The sequence below is a fragment of the Lynx canadensis genome, chromosome C1, assembly GCF_007474595.2.
Source record: "Lynx canadensis isolate LIC74 chromosome C1, mLynCan4.pri.v2, whole genome shotgun sequence".
Taxonomy (NCBI): domain Eukaryota; kingdom Metazoa; phylum Chordata; class Mammalia; order Carnivora; family Felidae; genus Lynx; species Lynx canadensis.
The window spans coordinates 218,084,305-218,109,787 of record NC_044310.1 but is presented as its reverse complement, the minus strand read 5'-3'; the positions used below and the strand labels follow the sequence as shown (position 1 = coordinate 218,109,787).

General features: G+C 56.0%; 1 protein-coding gene across 3 annotated transcripts in view; it reads right to left on the bottom strand.

The window, feature by feature from the left end:
• RAMP1 (receptor activity modifying protein 1) overlaps window positions 1–25,483 on the bottom strand; it is a 48,701-nt gene that overhangs the window by 7,761 nt on the left and 15,457 nt on the right. For all 3 annotated transcript variants that reach the window (XM_030325577.1, XM_030325578.2, XM_030325579.1), the window contains exon 2: window positions 23,058–23,196. In XM_030325577.1, coding sequence (XP_030181437.1) covers window positions 23,058–23,196 — 139 coding nt within the window. The remainder of the gene's footprint in view (window positions 1–23,057; window positions 23,197–25,483) is intronic.

Genomic DNA, 25,483 nt, shown 5'->3' with positions numbered 1-25,483 from the left:
GTTGACAGAGTCACCTCAGGGGCAAAGGGGAGCCAAAGCTGAAGGAAGAGAGGGTATGGAACAGGAGGCCAGCAGGAGGGGTGCCCACGGCACAGCCCATTCACACGGAGACAGCGGTATGAGAGCCCCGCGGTGTACAGATCACTTACAGGTGCCGGCGGCACGAGCCGGAGTCAACCACGCCTTCACGTTGGGGACTTTTTTTTTAATATTTTTTTAATGTTTATTTATTTCTGAGACAGAGACGGAGCATGAGCATGGGAGGGGCAGGGAGAGAGAGAGGGAGACTCAGAATCCAAAGCAGGGTCCGGGCTCCGAGCTGTCAGCACAGAGCCCGACACGGGGCTCGAACTCACGAACTGTGACATCGTGACCTGAGCCGAAGTCGGACGCTTAACCGACTGAGCCACCCAGGCACCCCTAGGTTTTGAGAGAGAGACAGAGTTTTTGAGAGAGAGACAGAGAGACAGAGCACGAGTGGGGGAGGGGCAGAGAGAGAAGGAGACACAGAATCCGAAGCGGGCTCCAGGCTCCGGGCTGTCAGCACAGAACCCAACGTGGGGCTCGAACTCACAGGCCGTGAGTTCATGACCTGAGCTGAAGTCGGTTGCTCAATCGACTGAGCCACCCAGGCACCCCTACGCTAGGGACCTTAACACCCCTTTCGGGGCTAAGCAAATTAAAACCAGTACCAAGTGAAGAAGCCTGACTCAGGGACTGCATGTGAAGTTTCTAGTCTACAGTCAACAAGCTTTTCAAGTCCACGGACTCTATTTAGGCAGCAAAGAAAAACAACAAATTCCCAAAGTGGAAACTCTAAGTCAGTATTCTTTGACTACAATATTAAAAGCTAGAAATTAGTAAGAAAAGGATAAATTAAAAAAAACCCAAAAGTCTCTAGAAATGAAAGGGCATGCATATAACTTTGAAGTCAAACAAGAACTTAATTAGATCAGACACTATTAAGAAAACAATGGTGTGCTACGTGTAAAAATCAAGGGGATGGAGGCAAAACTGAATTATGAGAAAAATCCACTGTTGTAAACTATCTTATTACTACACAAAATGATATAAAAATAGGTGAAGTCTCCAAATCAAGGCATTTAAAATTTAATTTTATTATTTTTAACATTTATTTATTTTTGAGAGAGAGGGAGAGAGAGCACGAACAGGGGAGAAGGAGAGACAGAGGGAGACACAGAATCTGAAGCAAGCTCCAGGCTCCGAGCTGTCAGCACAGAGCCTGACGCGGGGCTCGAACCCACAAACCGTGACATCATGACCTGAGCCGAAGTGGGACGCTGAACCGACTGAGCCACCCAGGCGCCCCAAGACATTTTTTAAAAGAACAACAAAATAAAACTTTCCAAAGGGCAAATAATTCAAATGCACTCATAATTGTTAAAAAGTAATATTTCGTGATATTTTAAGAAGTAAAACGAATACGTAAGTTCAATAGCTGATTCTTTAGAAAACAATGAAACCAGACATATCTCTGGATAACATAGTCTGAAAAAAAAAAAAAGAGGGAAAACATCAATATACAAAACCACCGGAAGGAGATTACCCAAAGTATAGGAGAGTAACATACAAAAAAATGTATGGGGGCGCCTGGGTGGCGCAGTCGGTTAAGCGTCCGACTTCAGCCAGGTCACGATCTCGCGGTCCGGGAGTTCGAGCCCCGCGTCGGGCTCTGGGCTGATGGCTCAGAGCCTGGAGCCTGTTTCCGATTCTGTGTCTCCCTCTCTCTCTGCCCCTCCCCCGTTCATGCTCTGTCTCTCTCTGTCCCAAAAATAAATAAACGTTGAAAAAAAAAAATTTAAAAACAAAAAAATGTATGTTACAGTTTGGGAAATCCTTGAGTTGGCATGCTTTTTGGGAAACTACAAATGACCAAACAGAGACTTAAAAGATAAAAAATCTGAGAAGAATGAAAAATGTTATTAGAGAATTACTTCCACAAAAGGTGCTGGACTCAGGTAATTCTTTCAAATTCTCGAGATCACGGAGGCGGACGCTGAGTTCCCCCGTTCTTTTACAGGGTTCAGTCCTCTTAACATGGCCTGCCCATGTGCCCTGGAGCCACAGATGTCCTCTACGTTCACTTATCAATGACACAAAAGTACGACAGAGGACGTTTGCAGATTTAAGCCAGTCCTACAGAGCACCTTAAGGCCACGTTCATTTCGGGAATGCTTCAAACTTAGCATAAAATCACACTTCAACGTGTCCAAGGAAAGGGACATGCGGCCGTTCCAATACAAGCTGAGAAGGCATTTGATAAGACTCAACATTCGTTTCTGATGAAAAAGAAACCACCTTGTAAACCTTGACAAACAGGTTCTTTTCTCAAGGTGATAAAAACCTCCCCAAACCGAGGGCACGAATCATATGATTGGAACCCTAGGGGCGTTTTCATCACAGGCAGGAATCCTTTCCTTCATTCTTAGCTGGTCAGGCCTGTCTTCTCCCTTGCGGTTTCCGCCTTTCGCCTTTCGTGTGGGGGCCCCTACCCAAGACTTCGAAGTCACGTGGAGCCTTTCCGAGGCAGGGAGGGGCTGGGGCCACTTCCTCTGGTGACAGAAAGCCACGCGGTGACCCGGCCTGCCCTAGGCTGCGCCAGGCGTGGAGTGAGGATGCCAGGCCAGCTCGTCTCTACAAGGGGCCTCCGACCACGGACAGGAGGGGCCAGCGGCCTTGGCGGTGGCTAAGCAAGTCCTCGTGCTGTACTTTTCCCGCAGACCCACGCACGAGCCGGCTGGGAGGCCGGCCTTCCGGCCTGGAGGAAACACAGGACGGGGCATCTTTTGTTTTTCTTGCCGCTGCGGGGACGCAGAAGGACGTCTTGGTCACTGATTTAAAACATTTCACTGGCACCGGCCTGGGAACGTGTGCTGGGCTGGGGGTGGGGGTGGTGGGGGGGGTGCTGAGTCAACGGAGCCCCTGGAACTCACTCCGCACGCCTGGGGTTTGCAGCCGGAGGCGGGAAGGTGGGTGCTAGACCATCGAGCCCTCCCTCGGCCAGTTAGCTCAGACAGATCCGAGCGAACCAGGCCAGACCAACGAGGCCAAGCGCTAGAAGTCGTGCCTCCCTGCTGGCCCAGGGCTGACCCGCCAGGGTGCTCGGACACAGAAGACTTTGACGTTAGTGGTTACCGTTGCACGCAAATGCGTACCTTGAGATGAATTTTTCCGAGGCTCCTACGACAGTGTAACTGCTTAGTAGAACAGGGACCCCGCCCATGTTGGCAAATGCATTACCCTAGGGGGCACAGGGGACCGGCAGTGCCATCACTGCCCGAGACTCACAGCACGCCGCGGGCCCACGCTGTGAGGTTTGCGGCAACGCTCCGGTCCACACAGCACGCAAACGCCTCGACAGGCTGCCCAGGAAAGCCCGCTGAACGGTGGAGGGAAATCCCACGTCACATCTCTGATGCCAGCTCCCTGGCTAAACCGAACCCCCCTGACCGGCGGGCACTGGCTAGCCAGGTGGACAGATGCCATTTTCTCAGGAAAGAAAGAACAGGACTGAGCAGAGAACAAAGAGCCTCGGGAGGGTTCCAGGGAAGAGGGGGACACATGGAAACCGGCCAGGGTTTTCTCTGCTGGCTACGAGGCAACAGTTTTCCAGAAATACCCGCGGTCCATCCAGGGCGTGCGTCAGCAGACGGGGCTCGGGGGGGGGGGGGCCTGGAAGGACCCCACCGCTCTTGGGCTGTGGAAAACAAGACACAGGACGGCCCTCTGTGGCTTCCTCTGGCCACCGCTCCGCCTTCCCACCCCGCTGGGCTCTGGGCTTCTCTTCTCCTGGCCTGAAGCCTGGCTCTCCCCTCCCCCGAGACACCCCACGATGGGGAAGCAAAAGACAGGCTTCCGGGGGCATTTCACGTCAGTTCTCGGGCGTTGGCCTGGGAAGCTGCTGCGCAGACAAGGCCCTGAGGGCGTTTCCTCTGGAAGTCACCCCCCCCACCCATACCGCGTCCTGCACCCTCAGCCTTGGGAGCCTGGACCTGTCCCGTCTCACACCTTGTTTCTGTCTGCTTCTCCAGTCCCCCTTAGGAATGACCTGCTCCACGACCCCCCCGGCGGGAGAGCATTTCATGGCTCCCCTTCTAGAGAGGAGCGGGCTTCTTTCGGCTCTGCTTCTACAGCAGCCTGGCAGGGGAGGTCCACGGCTGCCGTCTGGAAACCCCCTCTGTCTGGGGTCCCTGGCCCCCTGCCTACGGACTTGTATTTCCTCAAACCCAGGACTCGGGCCTGGCACTTTTGGGGTCCCTGCCCCGGCTGAGTCCTCTGGGCCCCGTGACGCCCCCTCCCTCTTTAGCCCCTTGCAGCTGCCCGCTCTGTGTGTCCCCGCTGGCCTGTGACCTCAGGAGGGCAGGGCAGCTCCTCTCGGTTCCCTGTGGAACCCTGCCCCCCGTGTGGGCGTACAGCAGGGCTCAGTGCCCAAGGCGGATGTGCCTGCAACTCTGCAGCCCTCACCGGGCCCCACCCGGAGCCCCGGTTCCTCAAATCTGGGCCAGGAGGGAGAGGAGGGCGCTGCCCCTTCCCGCCTGGGCCACCTGGGCGGTCCTGAGTGGGACAGAGGACCCCTGGGGACCTCTGGGGATGCCTGCCTGGACACGGGGTCTGCAGCTGGGCCCAAGGCCCCCAAACACAAGGTCTCATGAGCACAGGCCCACGGTCCATACGTGCAGAGCCCTGTGTCCCCGTGCCAGCCCCACAGCCCACCCTTGGACCTGGAACCCAGAGGCTCACTTTGGGGGAGCAGCGGGAGACTCCCAGAGAAGATTCCGCAGCTTTGCATCCAGGCTGGTTGAGGCCACCTGGAAGCAACGTGTGTGGGCCACGTGGGGCCGTGTGTGGAATGGGGAGGGGCACCCCTTCCTCCAGGCGGGTGTGGGGCTCGGCTCCCTTCAGGCTCCACCCCCGCCAGGTGCCCCGTGAAGGATGCCACCCGCCAGGCCGCGGTGAGTCCTCAGGCAGGAGACGCGGTGTCCCTGAGCGGTGCCATCTGCATCTGGGAAGACGGCCCCAGGGCTGAGCTGGAGACCAGGGAGGCAACGCACACGAGGGCCCCCTGCTCCCCTAGACCCGCGGAGGGGGGACGTCACCAGTTAAGGCGACTGCTGTCGGTTGAGGGCACACCCGTGTCGGCAGACAGAGCTTCGCCCCACACCGGGCAGCTCTCGACGGAGCCCCCGTTTCCTGAGCTTGGCACCAGTCAGGCCGCAGTATGGCTCCAACATTCCCTCTGCTGGGTCTGCACACTGAGCACTAGCTACTCACCGGCCTGCAGAGAAGCGCCCGCGGCTCTAGGAGCGGACCCGTGGGGGCTGCAGGTACCGTGTTGGGAGACGGGGCGCTGGGGACCCAGGGCTGCAGAGACGCACGGGGGGGCGGGCGCTTCCTCTCCAGCTGTCCTGCTGTGGCCGGGCTGGTCAGCCTGTGCACAAGGGGCCGTGGGCTCCTGCCGGGAGCACGTGCTGCTGGGCCCCGGGGACAGTCTCGTCTCCCTGGGCGATGGGCACCCTGCAACTCAGGAGGCCACACGGGAGCCATCCAGGGAGCCGTGGGCATGCAGAACGGGGACCCTCTCAGGTGTGGGTGGACGCCCACACGTCCCCCAGAGCCGAGGGCAACACTCCACACGGGACTGCTGATGGCTGGGCTCTCTGCTCCGCACGGGACAGGGGGGACTAGGACATACATCCCATGGGCGTGGTGCTCCGAGAAGCAGCTTTAGAAGCCGGCGTTCCTATCCTCTCCTTAAAGACAGGCGCCGCCGAGGTGACCCGCGTGGGTGACCCGAGGTGGCAGTGAGGGAGGTGGCCCGGGGGTCTGACCCACGTCTGCCTGGCTCCTCCACATAGGGAGCTGTCTCCCCTGCTCGCCCCCGGAAGCCCCTTTTGGGGAGGAGGTGTCCTGGCCACCCCGTCCCCCCCCGGGGCCTGCCTCCTCAGCCTCCCTCCTCTGCTCCTGTTCTGTGGCTCCGTGCCCGGCGGCTCCCAGTGCCTCTGCTCAAGCCAGGAGCAGGCAGAGGTTTCTAAATCCATTCCTGGCTCTGCGTGCAGACGGCTCTGGCACCAGACGCAGTGCCCCGGGGGGTGCCAGGGCAGGCTCCCCACGGACAGGGCTCACGGGGCGGCCGAGGGCCTCCTCGGAGAACAGGCTGGGGCAGGAACCGGGCTCCTGGGGCCGGCAGCTCGGAGAGAGATCTGTAGTTGTAAGATCCGGCAGGCGTCTGAGAACTAGGGAGCTGTGTGGCTGGTCACTGAGCTGTGGCCCCTGGTGAGACCGGGGACCCCCGTGCAGACACCAGGTCTAGGGAGGTGAGGCTGCCGCTCGCACCCTTGCTGGGAGGTGGGTGTGTGCGTGTCCGAGTCCCAGGATTAGGCGGACAGCCGGGGCGCTATATTTGGACACGAAACCCTGGGGCCATTATCCCTGTGAAGCCACGCGGGCCACTGGAGGGAAGGGCTCTTCTGTGCAGCCCACCCCGGTCCCGCTGCTCTCTGCCTGTCCTGCCCAAGAGACTCTGTCCCCCTGATGCCACTGGACTCCCCAGGGACCCTGCTCTGCCCTCCCCACAGGGGTCCCTGCAGCAGGCTCACCCCCACCCACACGCCCTACCCACTTGCTGCCTCGTCTAGGAGGCTCCGCCATCCGCACCCCTGCTGCCCCCATCCTACGGAGGTCGGAGGTCGCAGCTCAGGGCAACACCCACTGTAGGGGGCAGGGCAGGGCCATCCACACAGGTGCTTCTCTGTGATTCAAAATCACCCTGGGAGACATGCTCGGACCGTGGAGCAGCCCAGAACCCCAGGAGGACGGGAACACGGAGAAATAAATGTCCCAGGACCTGCACCCCACCTGGCTTTCTGGAGGGGGTCTTTGACATTCCCCCGGCCTGCACCCAAAGAAACTGCCCGTCAGCCTGTGCCCCTGGGGGTCTTGGCTGCCTGGGGTCTGAGGGTATGTCTGGAAAGCTTCCCAGAGCCTCCCCGAGGGCAGTCCCTAACTCCAGGGGCCGTGGGTCCACATCCTGCCCGCCCCACGCCCTCCCTGCCCCCTCCCGGTCCCTGGGTCCAGCCACCTGCAAGCAGGCACTCTGGAAGGAAGAGGCCACCCTTAACAAATCAGCAAAAATCCCTCTGCCTTCTCTGACCACATAATAAAAACCCAGAGACGACGGAACAAAAGCTACGCGAGCTTCAGAAAACAAGGCTGCTCATCACAGATCTATCCCCCCGCCAAGCTGTCACTCGTGTAGAAAGAGAGCTCCGTAGAAATGTTTCACTCCCGGGAATGGATTACTCATAAGGCTTTATTTCTAGGATTTGCTTCACATAGTCGCCTGAATTTAAAAGACACACGTGAAAGGGAACGAGGGGTTAAAAATAGTAAGACGTGTTTGAATTAACAGGCTATTTGCAGACGTGAGTAACCGAGACCTCTCAGACCAGCGTTATTACTGACAAAAGTCAGAACAACGCAGTGTAAAAAATAAAAGCAAAATAGAGGACAGGAAGGAAAAAGCAGGTTTTATTTTATTATTTTTTTAAATGTTTATTTTATTTTATTTTTTTCAACGTTTATTTATTTTTGGGACAGAGAGAGACAGAGCACGAACGGGGGAGGGGCAGAGAGAGAGGGAGACACAGAATCGGAAACAGGCTCCAGGCTCCGAGCCATCAGCCCAGAGCCCGACGCGGGGCTCGAACTCATGGACCGCGAGATCGTGACCTGGCTGAAGTCGGACGCCTAACCGACTGCGCCACCCAGGCGCCCCTTAAATGTTTATTTTTAAGGGAGAGAGAGAGAGGGAGGGAGAGAGAGAGAGAGGGCATAAGCATAAGCAGGGGAGGTGAAGACAGCTGGGGACAGAGGATCCAATGGGCTCTGCACTGACAGCAGACAGCCTGATGCAGGGCTCGAACTCATGAACCGCGAGATCATGACCTGAGCAGAAGTCAGGTGCCTAACCAACTGAGCCACCCAGGTGCCCCGAAAAACCAGGTCTTAGAACATTAGTTCAAATCAAAGAAGAGAGAGAGAGAGAGAGAGAGAGAGAGAGAGAGAGAGAGACAGACACAAAGCGAAATTTGAGGAGGCCCAAAACCCAGGGATTCTGGTCCCTTCACCAAGGGGAGGCCAAAGCACGTGGTCTGACACGGTAAGAAAAGCGACACGGAATCAGAGGATGTGCGTTTCATTTCATGGCTGGTTGAGTGCAAAAGAGTTTTCCAGTCGTCAACCTCACTTGAAAGAGAAAAGAAAAGACATTATGTTCTAACCATACGAAGAAAAAAGAAATCAGGGTGGAAATGTAAAAAATCAAGACAAAAAACGGCGTGTCTGAAGATCGAACAGAAAGGACAAATACGATGTCGTTTTCTCTGGTACAAGGCTCGTCGCTCTGTTATATGAAACTCTATAGAGTTTATATAACATATACAACTCTATGTTATATGAAAATGTAACGTCCAGCAGTAAGCTGTTGGCAAGAGACGTAAGTCACACAGAACGACAAAGTTCGAGGAGCTGACAGACCAGTGCTTCTGTGCTAACACGAGGCAAAGGACAACGTAGAGCAAAAACTATCACATGTGCCTAGAGCTGTAACGGTGTTTCACGGTCGATGCCAGCAGCAGGATAACGTGGAGTCTAAATGCTATGAGAGCAGAGCAAAAGATATGCATAAAAGCCTTCCAGAAAAGCGAAATGGAAACAATGCCGACAAGGTTAGGATTGAAGAATCCACTACTGCATTATCATATGCAAAAAGTTCAGGGGCACCTGGGTGGCTCAGTCAGTTAAGCATCCCACTCTTGAGCTCCGCTCAGGTCATGATCTCGCGGTTCGTGAGTTCAAGCCCCGAGATGCGCTCTGCACTATCAACATGGAGCCTGCTTGGGATTCTCTCTCTCCCTCTCTCTCTGCCCCTTCCACCCCTGCCCAAAATAAATAAGTAAACATAAAAAAAAGTTCAGAGGGGCACCTGGGTGGCTCAGTTGGTTGAGTGTCTGACTTCAGCTCAGGTGGTGATCTCAAGGTTCACGAGTTCGAGCCCCCTGTCGGGATCTGTGCTGATAGCTCGGAGCTTGGAGCCTGCTTCGGATTCTGTGTCTCCCTCTCTCTCTTTGCCCCTCCCCCACTCACGCTCCGTCTGTCTCTCAAAAACAAACCTTAAATTTTTTTAAAGTTCAGAAACCTGTAAAGAAGCCACATAGCACGACAGTGCCGCGTTAATCACTGCTTCGGGGGGGATGAAATAGAAAGAACAGAACGTTTTCATTTTCAAGTTTTGGTGATGTGTTTACAGAAGGTCTTAGTGTGAGAGATCTGAAAGAAAATCTCAACACAAACACAAAGTAGAAACTATTCACTCTGTGTGCCATCACTCTATCAAGAGAAGAAGAGCTTAAGAACCAAATGGAAATGCAACATTTGAGAATTAAAATATACCTGCCTAAAGAAAAAACTGTCTGAAGGAGAAAGTCAAGAAAGACAATAACTGTGTGGTAAGAAAATACGAGAAAACAGACATCTCAAAACCTGCAGAAAGTGGTGAAGAAGGTCCCGAGGGAGAAACAACATGGTCTTAAATGCCTTTATTATGTTAAAAAAAAAGGGGGGGGGGTGAGAAAAAATGATGTCGTCAGCATCTAAATTCTACCTCGCGAAAGAAGCAAATATTTTTCTGAAAAGGTAAAAAGAGGGGAAAGCAAATGATAAAAGTGAAAGCCAAAACATTTTTAAAAGACATTTCAATGCAAGACACAGTCTGTTTTCTAAAGACCTATAATAATGGACAGAAAAAAAGTGGGCTTTCTTTTTTTTTTTTTTTTTTTTTTTTTTTAATTTTTTTTTTTTTTTTTTCAACGTTGATTTATTTTTGGGACAGAGAGAGACAGAGCATGAACGGGGGAGGGGCAAAGAGAGAGGGAGACACAGAATCGGAAGCAGGCTCCAGGCTCTGGGCCATCATCAGCCCAGAGCCCGACGCGGGGCTCGAACTCACGGACCGCGAGATCGTGACCTGGCTGAAGTCGGACGCTTAACCGACTGCGCCACCCAGGCGCCCCAAAAAAAAAAAAAGTGGGCTTTCTTGGGGCCCCTGGGTGGCTCAGTCGGTTAAGTGTCTGACTCTTGGTTTCAGCTCAGGTCATGATCTCACCGTCTGTGAGTTCGAGCCCTGCATTGGGCTCCGTGCTGACACTGTGGAGTCTGCTTGGGATTCTCTCTCCTTCTCTCTCTCTGCACCTCCCCCAGCTCTCTCCCTCTCTCTCAAAATAAATAAATAAACGTTAAAAAAGAAGTGAGCCGGGGCGCCTGGGTGTCTCTGTCGGTTAAGTGTCCGACTTCGGCTCAGGTCACGATCTCGCGGTTCGCGAATTTGAGCCCCACATCGGGCCCTGTGCTGACAGCTCGGAGCCTGGAGCCTGCTTCGGATTCTGTGTCTCCCTCTCTCTCTGCCCCTCCCCCGCTTGCACTCTGTCTCTGTCTCAAAAATAAACATTAAAAAAAAAATTTTAAAAGACGGCACCGGAAGGTAGCGAACAGTCTGACTAGGCCTGCTGCCGTGTTCTTCAGGACACAGGGCCCCCGAGACACTCCTCATGGGCAGGATTCCTGAAGACAGATAGCACCTCCCTAGCTGTCTGGCTGGTGCCTGGCCATCTCACCTAGAACCTCAATGTGACTTCTTACGGAATCTGGCAAAACGGTTCTTTAGTTCTCTTGGAAAAATAGGCAGAGAACACATCAAAGAAAGCAGAAGGTAAGGTGAAAATACAATGAGAATGAACACACAAAGAGAGAATGAGATCTTCTAAATTGTAGAAAATATTGTAGGGCCATGGCAATCGAAGGGGGGTGGATGGCCCCAAGACATACATAAAAATTAACTGAGGGGCGCCTGGGTGGCTCAGTCGGTTAAGTGTCCGACCAGCTCAGGTCATGATCTCACCATTCGTGAGTTTGAGCCCCACATCCGGCTCTGTGCTGACAGCTCAGAGCCTGGAGCCTGCTTCAGATTCTGTGTCCCCCTCTCTCTCTCTCTGCCCCTCTCCCATTCGTTCTCTCTCTCTCTCTTAAAAATAAGCATTTGGGGCGCCTGGGTGGCGCAGTCGGTTAAGCGTCCGACTTCAGCCAGGTCACGATCTTGCAGTCCGTGAGTTCGAGCCCCGCGTCGGGCTCTGGGCTGATGGCTCAGAGCCTGGAGCCTGCTTCGGATTCTGTGTCCCCCCCTCTCTCTCTCTGCCCCTCTCCCATTCGTTCTCTCTCTCTCTCTTAAAAATAAGCATTTGGGGCGCCTGGGTGGCGCAGTCGGTTAAGCGTCCGACTTCAGCCAGGTCACGATCTTGCAGTCCGTGAGTTCGAGCCCCGCGTCGGGCTCTGGGCTGATGGCTCAGAGCCTGGAGCCTGTTTCCGATTCTGTGTCTCCCTCTCTCTCTGCCCCTCCCCTGTTCATGCTCTGTCTCTCTCTGTCCCAAAAATAAATAAACGTTGAAAAAAAAATTTTAAAAATAAGCATTAAAATTTTTTGTAAAAAATTAACTGAAATTACTCTAATGCACACAAGAACATACTAAGTATTAAATCAAGCATAACCAAACTATGGAGGTAGGCAACATTATTTAACAAATTATGTTAGCCTAATCGAGGTAGGGAGGAAGTAAATTTTATTCATGTCTTAATGTAACTACTTAGCGTGTTTAAGAAGATAAATGTTATTTCAAAACACATAACGACTAAACAGAAACAGAACATAATACTGTGGCCATGTGACTCCCTTGGAATTGCGACAATTGAATTTCTGCAACAGACAGGACTGTGCCTGAATTCCAGACCTCTGGGGAGCGAGCGAGGGCACACACGTGAACTGCATAACTAAATCAAACACGGGAGACAAGCGTCACCAAAATAAACACAAGCGAAACTTGAAGAAAAGATGATTAGGACAAAAATGACAGACAGCTGACCTCTACCATGTTCAAGAGTTTGCAAAATCAGACTTAAAAGACTCCCAATGACTCAAAAGGTAAGAAGCAAAGATTATGGTCAGATGATCTGCACCTGAGAAAAAACAAACTGCAAAACAACTCTAGAAGAATCACTTCGCCTTCCCAACGGCCAAAGGTGGGCAAATGGGACAAGCGGAAATCTCACGTACACCTGCCAACAGAAAATCTGTGCAAACTCAGGGCTCATGAGAATGTGAGGAAATGCCTTCATATGCGGTTGGTAACAGAAAGGAGTACAATTCCTTAAAAGGGCAACGGGGCAAAACCTATGAGAACCACAGAACGTCCATGGCACGTTAAGTCCATTTGCAAGAATTCTTAAGTTAGTTCAAAACAGAAGGCCGTATGTACCAAAGCTCTCACAGCCGCATCATTAAAGATCGCAAAGACCTGGTAAAGGCTCAACAGACTTGGGGTGGGAACACCAGGGCGTGTCAACTTGGCCTTCTGGCCACTAAGCAAGGCCACGTCCACCTGGCCCGGGCAGTGGGGGTACACTCACCTTCTCTTGCTACTCAAAAGGAGTGTTTCTTTCTTTCTTTCTTTTTTATTAAAAATTTTTTTTTAAATGTTTATTTATTTTTGAGAGAGAGGGACAGAGTGTGAGCGGGGGTGGGGCAGAAAGAGAGAGGGAGACACAGAATCGGAAGCAGGCTCCAGGATCTGAGCCATCAGCACAGAGCCCGACGCAGGGCTTGAACTCACAAATCATGAGATCATGACCTGAACTGAAGTCAGATGCTCAACTGACTGAGCCACCCAGGCGTCCCATTTTTTTTTAAATGTTCATTTGTTTTTGGGGTGCCTGCGTGGCTCAGTCAGTTGAGCGTCCGACTTCGGTTCAGGCCATGATCTCACGGTTTGTGAGTTCGAGCCCCGCGTCGGGCTCTGTGCTGACAGTTCAGAGCCTGGAGCCTGTTTCGGATTCTGTGTCTCCCTCTCTCTTTCTGCCCCTCCCCTGCTCATGCTCTGTCTCTCTCTTTGTCAAAAATTCTTAAAAAAAAAAAACCATTAAAAAAATATTTACTTTTGAGAGAGAGAGAGAGAGAGCAGGGGAGGGGCAGAGAGTGAGAGAGAGAGAGAGAGAGAGAGAGAGAGAGAGAGAGAGAGATCTAAAGCAGGCTCGCACTGACAGCAGTGAGCCCGATACGGGGTTTGTGAGATCTGTGAGATCTCGACCTGGAAGATCATGACGAACTGATCTCGAACTGTGAGATCATGACCTGAGCCAAAGTCAGAGCCTCCACTGACTGCCACCCAGGTGCCCCAAAAGGGGTGTATTTTTAAGAAAGTGAGTCCTCCGTTTTTTTAGCTGGGAGAAGAGGGAACTCAGACCTAAGAGGCACCGTTCCCAGAGTGGGAGCCACGGGGCACCCTGTGCATAAGCGTCCAGGGCTGAAGTCCTGTGAGCCCTGGGGGAGGTTGTCCTCAAAATCTGCCCGGAGAAGGAGGGCTGCCGCCTGGTGCCACAGCTCCCCAGAGGCCCCCACAGTGGTCTGAGCGTCGCTGGCCCCAAGCGTGCTCCAAAGATGCCCACCAACACAATGACTGATGAATGGCTGGGTCCTGGGAGACCCTGGGGGCAGGGTGAGCACTGGGCTGAGGGTCAGCAGTAGGAGGGGACATCTGCTGTGACACTCACTGTGCTGCACCCCTACCTCTCATCACTCTCACCACGCGCTCCCTGCCCCTCAGTGTAGATGGCCCTGGGGGGGCTGCCTGTGAGCGGGCTCTGGGGAGCCCTGTGTGAGCGAGCCTGGCCCCCCCGGCCCCGGACAGCAGACTCTTGTCTGCACAGCCTGGACGTGTCTGGGGTTTTCCTGGCCGTGGGGAAGCGGGGAGTCACAGCAGCGTGTCCAAGGCGGAGGTGGGGGTGGAAGGGATATGGCCACAAGTCCCCGTCACCAGGACACGTCCCACCTGCCCGCTCCGCTCACAGCCAGGATCTGCTTAGTGTCGCCCGGCCGCTGACCTTTCACACTGACACACAGGCCTGACTTCATCCCAGACACGTGTCTGGGGAAGCATCTGTGCCCTCTCCCGGGGCCAGAAGGACTCGGGCAGTGGACATGAAGGGAAGCCAAGGACCGTGCCGTGGCCCCTGGGCGTGGCCAGCGGAAGCTTCTGGCTTCCCCCCGTCGCAAGGGGGATTGCCTGGCTTGTGGCCTCTGCAGACACGTTTTTCCAGGAGCTTTCTCAAGCAGGAAGTGGGGTTCCTCCTTCCCACTCCCCCAAACCTCCAGGCCAACAGGTGGACAGGCACAGGTCCTCTGACACCATCACGAGAACCCTCCACGAGGCAGGCACACGGTTGAGGCAGCTCCAGACCGAAATGCTGCTGCTGTCCGTGAGGGCTCCCCGCCCCCCCAAGTGAAGACAATTCCTCTGGCTGCCGGGAGATGATGCAGCTGGGACAGGGTGGGGCTGCGAGCCACCTGAGGACCTCCCCCGAGTGTGTCCCTATGACACTTCGTGTCCTTATGACTCCTCTCCCGCATCTGCCTGCCCAGGGCTGGCTCTGGGGTTGTGGTGGAGGACAGTGGATTTCCAGACCTTTCCACCCCCTTACCTTGCTCTTCTATGGGCATAGATCTGGGCGCACAAAGCCCGAGACAAATCCTTCCCTCTCCAGCACACCCTGCTCCCACAGCACTGGTCCCACTGGCCCAGCCCTCCGTCTGCTCCCCCAGGTCAGCCGCGGCTGAGCGCCTGACACAGGGTAGAAGGGCCTGGCAGGCCTCTGCCTCCCTGCCCTCCCCCCCAGAAAGGCCCCCTTGTTGCTGCTGTGGGGTCACGGTGGTGCATACGGTATTCCCCCCCACCCCCAGCAGCTCTGCTAAGATGCCCACCTAGGTGGGGGTCTGAAGAGCTGTCTTTGAACAGGGTGGACAAAAAGGGTTCCCCCCCTTCCTCTGCCCACCCGGCAAACTCTGAGTCCCGTCATGCCTCCCTGTCACAGCCTTGGCCTAACAAATTCCAGGGGTGGCTGCTGGGAGCTCTGGGCCCAGCTTGGGCGGGGGGGTCCTTGGTCCTTCCTTTCTGCTGCTGACACCAGCAACACGAGAACGTCCCACCGTCCACGGCTGGGCACCAAGAAGACTGGAGGGGAAGGTACCCGGCAAGCAGCTCAGAGGTGTGGAGAGCTGTGATGGACCACGGCACACACCCTCACCCAAGTGCGCCCTGGAAAGCTGTGTCTGCACCTCTTGCCCGGCTGAGGCCCGGCCGGGCTGCAGAGGCAGGGCCTCGTCAGAACCAGCCTCTGCAGGGCGAGCCGGGCCACGCAGGCCTCCGGAAGTCAGGATTCCAGAGCCCGGGCTGGGGGCTGTGAGCGTGTGCTCTGGAGACACCTGAAGGACTCCCCGGACCCAGGCGGCCAGAGGGGTGGGGGATGGGCACCTGTGCCGGGGCCTCTGGGGGCCAGGGCAGGTGCGCAGCCCCACAGACCCCCGAGGGAACTGGATGGGGCCCCGGGAGCTGGATGGAGCCCCAGTGGGTGGGACGCAGGTTCTGGAGAACGGCCTGCCGAGCGCCCGGGGCATGGCCCATCCAGGCCTTGGCAAGAGGGGCCGAGCGCAACCAGAATCCCTCGGAGGACACCAGCCACTGCCCCAGAGAGACCTCCGTGATTTCAGAAAGATGCCTCCCTTTCAGTTTCTGTTGCAATTCAAAACTAAAGCAGCTGTCCTGATATCACTGCTGAGTCCTGAAGAATTTCCTGCCTCGGCGATCTTAAGGGAGCCGCAAAGAAGGCCCTTTGTTCCAGAGGCACAGAGGGAATGGCAGCCGCCCCGGGAGAGACCCCGCGGTGGGTCAAGGGCCCTGTCCGGGGACTGGAGTCCCTGGGCAGGGTGCGCATGGCAGAATCCCCAGCACTGGCCGGGGGTACCCCGAACATTAATTCTGTGTCCTTTGCTTAACACACCGGGCCACTCCCCACTTGGCAGGGCTGGGGACCCCTCCTCGGAACTGGCCAGTGGGCCCTCTGTGCCCAGCGCAGGGTCAGCACGGCGGGGAGGGATTCCCCAGGGAGGCGGGCCGGGGAGACCGCGTGTGCTGAGGCGGCCCAGATGGCATTTATAAATCCACACGCTTCAGGGCAGGCACAGGAGGGGCGCCTGGACGGGTATGAGGGTCAGGTTGGTTCTCTGATGAAAGATCATGGAAGGTGCTACACCTGTTTCTCTGACATCTTTCCTGTGAACACCGTGATGCCTCAGAGCCCAAGGGGGGCAGAGGACAGGGCTCCCGGCCTCCCAAAGCCACCAGCAGTTTTTGTCTCGGGGGGGTGGGGGGGGGCGGAAATCCCACACGCGGGGACTTTAAAACCAACCAGTTTCTACTTGAGTTCCTCATGTTGGAGATTCTTCTCCTTCTCTGTTCCGCTCTTTCTCTCCCTCCCCAAAACCCACAGGAACCTCTCTGGAAATGAGAGTTTCTGATGACACATTTTCCCATGTTCTCTGTAGCTCCCCAAATTAGATTATCTTCCCAGTTAATGCTCTAAATTACATTTCCACTGGCAGACCAGGCCTGCAGTTTAATGAGCTGGCCCCTGGGAATCACGGGCTGGGCCCGCCCTGCGGAGCCCATCTGCCCTGAGCGGGCCTGGTGCGGGGACAGGTCAGACACCAGGGGAGCCTGAAAAATCCCGAGCATCTCCAAACAAAGGACTCAGGAGCAGCCCCAAGCCAAGCTCCCACTGGAGGAGCGGGGTTCGGCGTCCGGGGTCATGGACCCATTTACGTGCAGAACCATGCTGGACAGCCCTGGTCCCAGGGTCAGCTCCAAGCTGAAACAAAGCAGACCCACAATTCCACAGCAGGTCACTGTCCTCTTATTGGAGTGTGGCCTGAGTGCTCTTGTGAGCCCTTCGCTTTTTCTTAAGAAGTTTCTATCTCTGAGCCAAGAGGCACAGTGCTGCTGAGAAGTACTTTGGAAATAACCCAGTGTTTCCATCTAAGGTCCTAAGTGAAGCAGGGTTGAGGTGGAGCTGGGAGCCTGGGAGCCAGAGCGCCAGCCAGCACGAGCCGGCCCCCCGTGTGCCCGCAGGGGACCTTCTCCACGTCTCTCTAGACCGTGCATGCTGGGGAAGCCTGCCTCTCTCGCATTTGTCACCTGGTGGGAAGGCACGTGTCCTCGAACACGCAGCTGTTTTAAATCCTGACTTCAGAGTAGAATCCAGAACTTCCCTCTGCCGGATCACAGTCACCTGCGGGCCCAGCCCAGTTGCTACGGCAGCCATGACCTCAGGCAGCAGGCACTGGGGACCTCTGGCCTCCTGACTTTAGGGGTGTCCACCCCCAGCTTTAGGCTGGGCCTGGATCCCAGACCCAGCGACTGCTCGGTTCTGCCGCTTTCATCCCACCGACATCGCCAGCTGCCCTTGGCTGAGGGCGGGGTCTTTCCCAGCACCTGCCCCTTTGTCCCACACCTGCCTGGCCTGCAGCCCTCCAGCCTGGGCTGGGAGAATTCCCTGGGACCAGCCTGTTATCTGGCTCTCCGCCCGTGGGCCCGCCACCTCGGGGTCCTGCTCATCTGCTGGCCACTGTGTTCCTTCATGCTGATGGCTCTCCGCCCGTACATGCAGCTCTCCCACTCCCGGCCATGCCTGGTCTTCTCTCTGGGTCCTTCCTCTCATCTCCACCCAATCATTTGGACAAGCCTGCCTGCCCCAGACCTCTGCGGCTCCAGGGGACTCTGGAAAGTCTGCCCTTGGCTTGAGAACCAGACTTTGTATCCCACTGCAGACGGACCTCACCAGGCCCCCTGGATGTTGGCAGGGGCTCAGATGGCCACGAAAGGCCGTCATTCACCCGCTCCCCCCGCCCACTTCTGTGAAGACAGAGCATCGCCACACCACCCTTGAGAACGAGGAGGGAGCCATCTCGTGCCCGTGGGGAGAGTCAAGAGCTGAGACTCTGGACCCCAAGAGACCTTGCCAGCTGTGACCCTGGGCAGACAGAGTGGGGATTACAAGTGTTCTGCCCTCCCGCGGCTGCTGCTTACTTCCATGAGACGACACGTGTTAACCGATTAACACGGTGCCCAGCACACAGTAGGTGCTTAACAAACACTAGCTGTAATAATGTGGTGAGTGAGCAGTCGGTAGGCAGCGAGGTCCCACTGGCGGTTCTGGAGAAGAAACTGATGTCGTACAGGCAGGCAACATGAAGAAGGTTTGACACGGACTGTTTATGAAGGTGCAAAGCGTAGAGGGGCATTACATAGAACAAAGTGGCATCTCCACTCACTGGGGGCAAAGATGGGCTCACAAATAAACAGGACAACTGGGCAGCTCATCTGGAGAAAGACAGAATTTGCTTGTGGTTCGCCGCAGAATACAGTCCAGATGGCTCAGCGACTGAAGAGAAAACATGGGGGATTCCTCTCGAACCTCAGTGTGGGGAAAGGCTTTCCAGCCGTGACTCAGACCCAGGGGTGATAAAACACTGACGCACACAGCTGGATGGAAACAAGATGACGGGACAGCAGCAACACGGGAAACAGAGTCAGAAGACAGCTAACAGGCGGGGAGAACACATCTCACGTGTGTTGCAGACAACGGTCCTAATGTCTCTTCTAACATAGAGAACTCTTCAGGGGCGCCCGGCTGGCTCAGTCGGTGGACCTGCGACTCTTGGTCTCGGGGTCGTGAGTTCGAGCCCCACGCTGGGCATAGAGTTTACTTAAAAGTAAATCCATTTAATAAAATAAAATAATTCTTTACAAAGGACCAGAAACTGGGAAAGGACATGAACAAGCATTTACAGAAAAGATCGATGAACGGCCCTTAAGCCTCCAGAAGGTGAACTCGTTGCTGGAGGAAGGCAACAGCGTCTCTCGCGGATCGGTTGGTGAGGACGCAGGCCTGACCACGCAGGGCGCCGGCCGGTGGCGGGGAAGCTCCCTCACACACCGCCAGCGGGGACGCCGAGGCCGCAGCCCCTCTGGGGGGACACAGGCAGTGCCTCCCAAAACGTGCTCTTGCCTCAGACCCCGTGGTTCTGATGCCAGGCGGCCACCCTGGAGGTACAGCTCCAGCAGCAAGAAGGTGCAGGTGCTCGAGACTGTGCCCTTCCACGCTATCTGAAATTGGAAAATACCGGGGACACCAAACGCCTCTCCACAGGAAAATGCTTGGAAGATGAGGCGAGGCGGGGCGCCTGGGCGGCTTCGTCGGTTGAGCGTCTGACTCTCGCTCTCGGCCCAGGTCACCATCTCATGGTTCATGAGTTCGAGCCCCGCGTCGGGCTCTGTGCTGACAGTGCAGAGTCTGCTTGGGATTCTCTCTCTCCCTCTCTGTCTGCCCCTCCCCAACTCGTGCATGCACGCCCTCTCTCTCAAAATATTATCCAGCTGTAAAAATGAGTGAGGGAGTTCTCCATGCACTGGTAAGAATTAATTTCCAGTATACGCTGTTAGGTTAAAAAAAAAAAAAAAAAAGGAAACAAAACCAAAGTGCAAAAAGAATATCTATAGTAAAATACACTCCACATAAGAAAGGATGCGAGAGAAAAATTCGTACACCGGCTGACCTGTGCAAAAGAAATACAAGGAAGACGCAGAGACGAGAGAGACTGGTCGCCCATGGGGAGTGGGTGGCGGTGGGTGGGCGTAATGGGCCAGAGTCTGGATGAGGGGAGACGACGCTTCTCTGAACCCACCTTTGAGAACAGCTGTGACACAAAGCACAGGGTGACGGTCGGTTTTGTGTCACCCTGGCCGGGCGACACCCCCCGGTTATTCAATCTCACACCAATCTGGGCATTGCTGGGGAATTTCGGAGACCTGCTTCCCATGCGCTGGCTTTAAGGAAAGGAGGTCATCCCTGATAATGTGGGGGGGCCTCATCCGGTCAGTTGAAAGGCCTTACGTTGGGGCAAGTTAGGAAACTCTGCCCCCCGGGCTACAGCATCAGCTGTGCTGGCCTGTCCTGCAGATTTTGGACTTGCCAGACCCTCCCCCCTCCCCAGTCGCATAAACCGATTCCTTGAAATCAATACTGTTACTACAGTAACAATATATAAATATCGTTGTTATTCAGCCTTCCCCCCACGGAGGCTCCAGGAGACCTCACCCATGTTTTCTCTCAGGGCTTGTAAGGTCTCCCTGGTTACACGTGAATTCCTGACATGAGAGACAGAGAGAGAGACAGAGACAGAGACAGAGAGAGAGAGAGAGAGAGAGAGAGTGTGTGTGTGTGTGTGTGTGTGTGTGTGTGTGTGTGTGTGTATCTTGGCTTCTAAACGACATTCTTTTTTCTTTTTTTTTTTTTTCAACGTTTTTTTTATTTATTTTTGGGACAGAGAGAGACAGAGCATGAACGGGGGAGGGGCAGAGAGAGAGGGAGACACAGAATCGGAAGCAGGCTCCAGGCTCTGAGCCATCAGCCCAGAGCCCGACGCGGGGCTCGAACTCCCGGACCGCGAGATCGTGACCTGGCTGAAGTCGGACGCTTAACCGACTGCGCCACCCAGGCGCCCCTCTTTTTTCTTTTTAACAAGTTCCATAGTTTGGGTTTTTTTTAAACCTTTTTTTAATGTTTTTATTTATTATTTTTGGGAGACAGAGCATGAGCAGGGGAGGGGCAGAGACAGGAGGAGACACAGAATCCGAAGCAGGCTCCAGGCTCCGAGCTGTCAGCACAGAGCCCGACTCGGGGCTCAAACCCACTGACTGTGAGATCATGACCTGAGCTGAAGTTGATGCTTAACTGCCTGAGCCACCCAGGCGCCCCTAAACGACATTTTTTTTTTCACATTTATTTATTTTTGAAAGACAGAGCACAAATCGGGGAGGGCCAGAGAGAGAATGAGACAGAATCCGAAGCCGGCTCCAGACTCTGAGCTGTTGGCACAGAGCCCGACGCGGGGCTCGAACTCACAGACCGTGAGATCATGACCCGAGCCGAAGTTGGACGCTCAACCGACTGAGCCCCCAGGCATCTCTAAACAACATTCTTTAATAAAAGAAACCAGGGCTTCCTTGAAGAAACCGCTGCTTCTGGGGAGTGGGGAAGGGGGCAGAAAATGTATACGATGAGCCTGGAAAATCTTGGGGTACCAGAAAGTAAGGAGGTGCTCAAAGAAGGATGGGCAGGAGGGTGCGTCAGAGGGACACAAAAGCCAGTCTGATGTTGCTCCAAAGGCCTCGATGGGACCATTTAAGGCCCCTTGTGCTTACTCGGACCCACCCGGATAATCCGGGATAATCTCCCCACTCAAAGTCACCTGCTCAGCAACCTTAGTTGCATCTGTAATCTACTTCCCCTTTGCCATGTGATGTTGTGTGTACTAGGTTCCAGGGACTAGGACCTCTCTCCAGGCTCTTATCTTGCCGACCACAGACCTGGGCCGGCAGGCCTCAGCTGATGTGCTGACATACCGTTCCCATGAGGACTTCTGCTTCCAGCTCCCTCAAATATCTTGATTTTCTTTTTATTTATTTATTTATTTTTTTAAATTTTTTTTTCAACGTTTTTAATTTATTTTTGGGACAGAGAGAGACAGAGCATGAATGGGGAGGGGCAGAGAGAGAGGGAGACACAGAATCGGAAACAGGCTCCAGGCTCTGAGCTATCAGCCTAGAGCCCGACGCGGGGCTCAAACTCACGGACCGCGAGATCGTGACCTGGCTGAAGTCGGACGCTTAACCGACTGCGCCACCCAGGCGCCCCATTGATTTTCTTTTTAAATAAAAGAATGTCCTGGGGCGCCCGGATGGCTCCGTCGGTTAAGTGTCCGACTCTTGATCTCAGCTCAGGTCATGATCTCACAGTCTGAGTTCGAGCCCTGTGTTGGGCTGTGTGCTGACAGTGTGGAGCCTGCTTGGGTCTCTCTCTCTCCCTCTCTCCCTCTCTCTCTCTCTCTCTCTCTCTGCCCCTTCCCTGTTTGCTCTCTATCTCAAAATAAATAAATAAATAAACTTAAAACAAAATGTCCTAGCAACGTCACCCTCAGCCCTGCCTCTATTCCCTTTTTGTTTTACCCCCTGGCTCGAAAGATGGAAAACTTTCTTTGGCCCGACTGATCGTTACTCCCGTCTGCATCCAGAGCGCTACTGGGGACTGCCTGTGGTGGCTCCCATTTCTAAGACCATGTCACCCCTGCTTCTTTGGGAACACCACTGGCGTTACCCCGTCGGCTGCTGGGCCACCCGTGTGCAGGCCATCCGCACCAATCCGTGGTCACTTACTCAAGATAAGCGGGGAGACTGCTTTTCTTTGGGGACCCCACTGTGTCCTCCCTGGATTGTATTAGCGTGCCATCCTTAATTTAAACACAAATCCCTCTGCTGAGGCAGAAGACCAATTAGCCTAAAGCACAGGCTGTTCTGATGCTAGCACCTGCCTCCTCCATCATGCTCAAGTTCTGGCTCCCGGTCCAGAGCACCAAGAGCCTGGGCCCCGGGTGGGGAGAGCCCCCGACCCCACCGAGGAATGCCTGGGGCCCTGGATACACCCAGCGAGGCGGGAAGAAGGGCCCTTTGGCAGAAAAACTGAAGTCACAAAGGGGAAGGGGCTCAGTGCCAGCTGTCTTCGGTGGCGGTTCACAGGTCATGAAAGGTTGATGAAGCTCGGAGCCCCAAACAGGGTGGGAATAACAGCCTCAGCCTGACCACGGGGACCGAGGGAACCAGCGGAGCCATCCGTGCAAGCTGGGGCTCCTGCCACCGAGACTCAGCCCCCGGCCACTAGACGGTGCTCTCTGTCGTCCCCCGCACGCCTGCACGTGGATGGGCCACGAGCGTCTCAGCTAGACACGGCCCAGACGGAACCCTCCCTCCCGGAGCTCCCCCCGTACAAGGCCCACCATCCGTCCTGGCCCCAGGTCATTGTGGACATGGCCTCCTCCCGCCCCCACTCGCTTATCGCTGGCGCCCTCCTTCGCCCACGGCCACATTCCGCCACCACAGACTTTGGCGAAGAACCCCTCACCGCGGCCGCGAGCGGGCTCCTTGCACCAGACCCTGTGGCTCCCACCCCAGCCACGTCCCTCCCGCCAGGGGCCACACGACACTCACTTGACGGTCTCGCCCCAGTCGCACCACAGCGTCTTCCCGATGGCCTCCATGTCCACCTGGAACTGGGTGAGGCAGAGCTCCTGGAGGAGAGCGCCAGAGTTGGCATCCTGGCAGGCCGTGGCCATGAGGAGGTGATGCACTGCAACGAAGGGCCCAGGGGACCGTCAGCCTCTCTGGGACCCACCCACCCTCCCCTGCCTACCCCCCCATACCCTCCCCTGCCTCCCCCACCCACCACACACCCTTCCCTGCCTTCCCTGCACACCCTCCCCTGCCTACCCCCCCGTACCCTCCCCTGCCTTCCCCGCCCACTCTCCCCTGCCTCCCCCCTACACCCTCCCCTGCCTACCCCCCATACCCTCCCCTGCCTTCCCCCTCACCCTCCCGTCTCCCCCCCCACCGCACACCCTCCCCTGCCTTCCCTGCACACCCTCCCCTGCCTACCCCTCCATACCCTCCCTTGCCTTCCCTGCACACCCTCCCCTGCCTACCCCCCATACCCTCCCCTGCCTTCCCCCTCACCCTCCCGTCTCCCCCCCCACCACACACCCTCCCCTGCCTTCCCCCTCACCCTCCCGTCTCCCCCCGCACCGCACACCCTCCCCTGCCTACCCCCATACCCTCCCCTGCCCCCCCCACCGAACACCCTCCCCTGCCTCCCCCTCCCCCCATACCCTCCCCTGCCTTCCCCCTCCCCCTCCCTGCCTCCCCCTCCCCCTCAGCTGACCACGGGGACTGAGGGAACTAGGTTCCAGGTTCCAGGTCCTAGGTTCCCTGCCTTCCCCCTCACCCTCACCTGCCTCCCCTCCACGCCGCACACCCTCCCCTGCCTCCCCCCCATACCCTCCCCTGCCTCCCCCCCCACAGCCTCCCCTGTCTTCCCTGCACACCCATCCCAGAACCCACTTCCACATAATCCCTGGAGAGGGAGCCTCTGGCTCACCCACCACCGCAGAACCCAGCGAGGTCCCTGCCTGCTGACAGTGGGTCTGACGGCGCCTCCCAGTGCTCCGCGCGGACGAGGCCAGGACTGACCGTCACAAGCGGCACCGGGCCTGGGTCTGATGCTCACGCACCACTCCATCCCTCGCACCAACCCCTGATGCAGTTCCCCACACCCCCACTTCATACATGTGCAAACTGAGGACCCCGGGACCAGACACGGGCTCCTCTCCTCAATGCCACCAGGCCTCTGGCCTACGTGGGCCAGAATGTGGGGTCCAGGCTGCAGCCCTTGGCCCCAGGAACAGCCTACTGGCTGCAAGGAGCTCCCTGCTCCCATCCCCTATGTCCGGATGCTTACCAGTTACAAACCAGGCTGACAAACTGCGACGTGAAACGTGTTTTACCCTCCCGCTTAATAAATATGAGCTCGAAAGTAAAAAGTTCAGGGAATGCACTGCCCAGATCAAAATTCCCTCGTCCCCCCTAAGCCCACAACTGGCTCTGGTGGCTGCTGGGCAGGTGGGGAAGACTGTCCCCCGGGTCCCCACCCCTAGGCCTCCCTCCTCTTCCCCTCCACGCTGGACATCTGCTTTCTCCGCCTCCCTAGGGAACAGTGCAGGGCCAGGGTGGGAGGTCCTTCACATTCCCTCTTTGAGGCCCAGCCCACCTACTGCCCCCCAGGCAATGTTGGCCCTCTGCCCACAGGGCACCCCAGCCCCACCCCTACCATCACGGCTTTGCCAAATCCCTGGATGGAGACCGCAGCTGGGAAGCCAGGGTTGTACCAGGAATTCTTGGACTCCTTGCTGGGCCTCATGGACACGTGTGGACACTCAGCTGACCCTTGCAGCCCATAAGGCCGCAGGCGGGAGGAAGAGCCCACCCGAGGAGAGGCCGGCAGCCCTCAGGGCAGGTACACTGGGTATGGAGTTCTGGGCTCCCTGACTCTGAAACATGGCCTAGAAGGGGGTGTGTACTTGAGTGGGCTCGCCCCACGGCCCCTCAGACACCTGCCCCCTCTGCCTCCGTCTTCCAAGAATAAAATGCAAAGGAAACGGTCCTCTGGCCTCTACAATGCACAGCACTGCCCAAGCTCTTCACACCCACAGATAGCTTGGAGGCAGGTCCTACTGTGATCATCAACTTACTAGACGGGAAACTGAGGCTTTGGGGCTCAGAAGCAGGCCTAAGGACCCAGCACCAGAAGAGGTGTAGGTTTGACTGAACTCAGCTAATGCCCAGTCCCAAGGTGTTGGGGACTAGGCAGGAAGCTGGGCAATATAGTGGAGGGCCTGACCTCTCTTTCACTGCAGACCTGGGGGAGAGGGCAGAAGATGAAGAGAGGTGTTGGGGGTCATAGATGGGGGTCATGACAGCAGGCTGTGAAGTGCCATTTCAGACTGCAGCTTCAGGGGGCTCAATGGAGAGTTCCCGGATGGGTGTTCCTGGTGGGTACACGGGTGGGTAGACAGACGAATGGG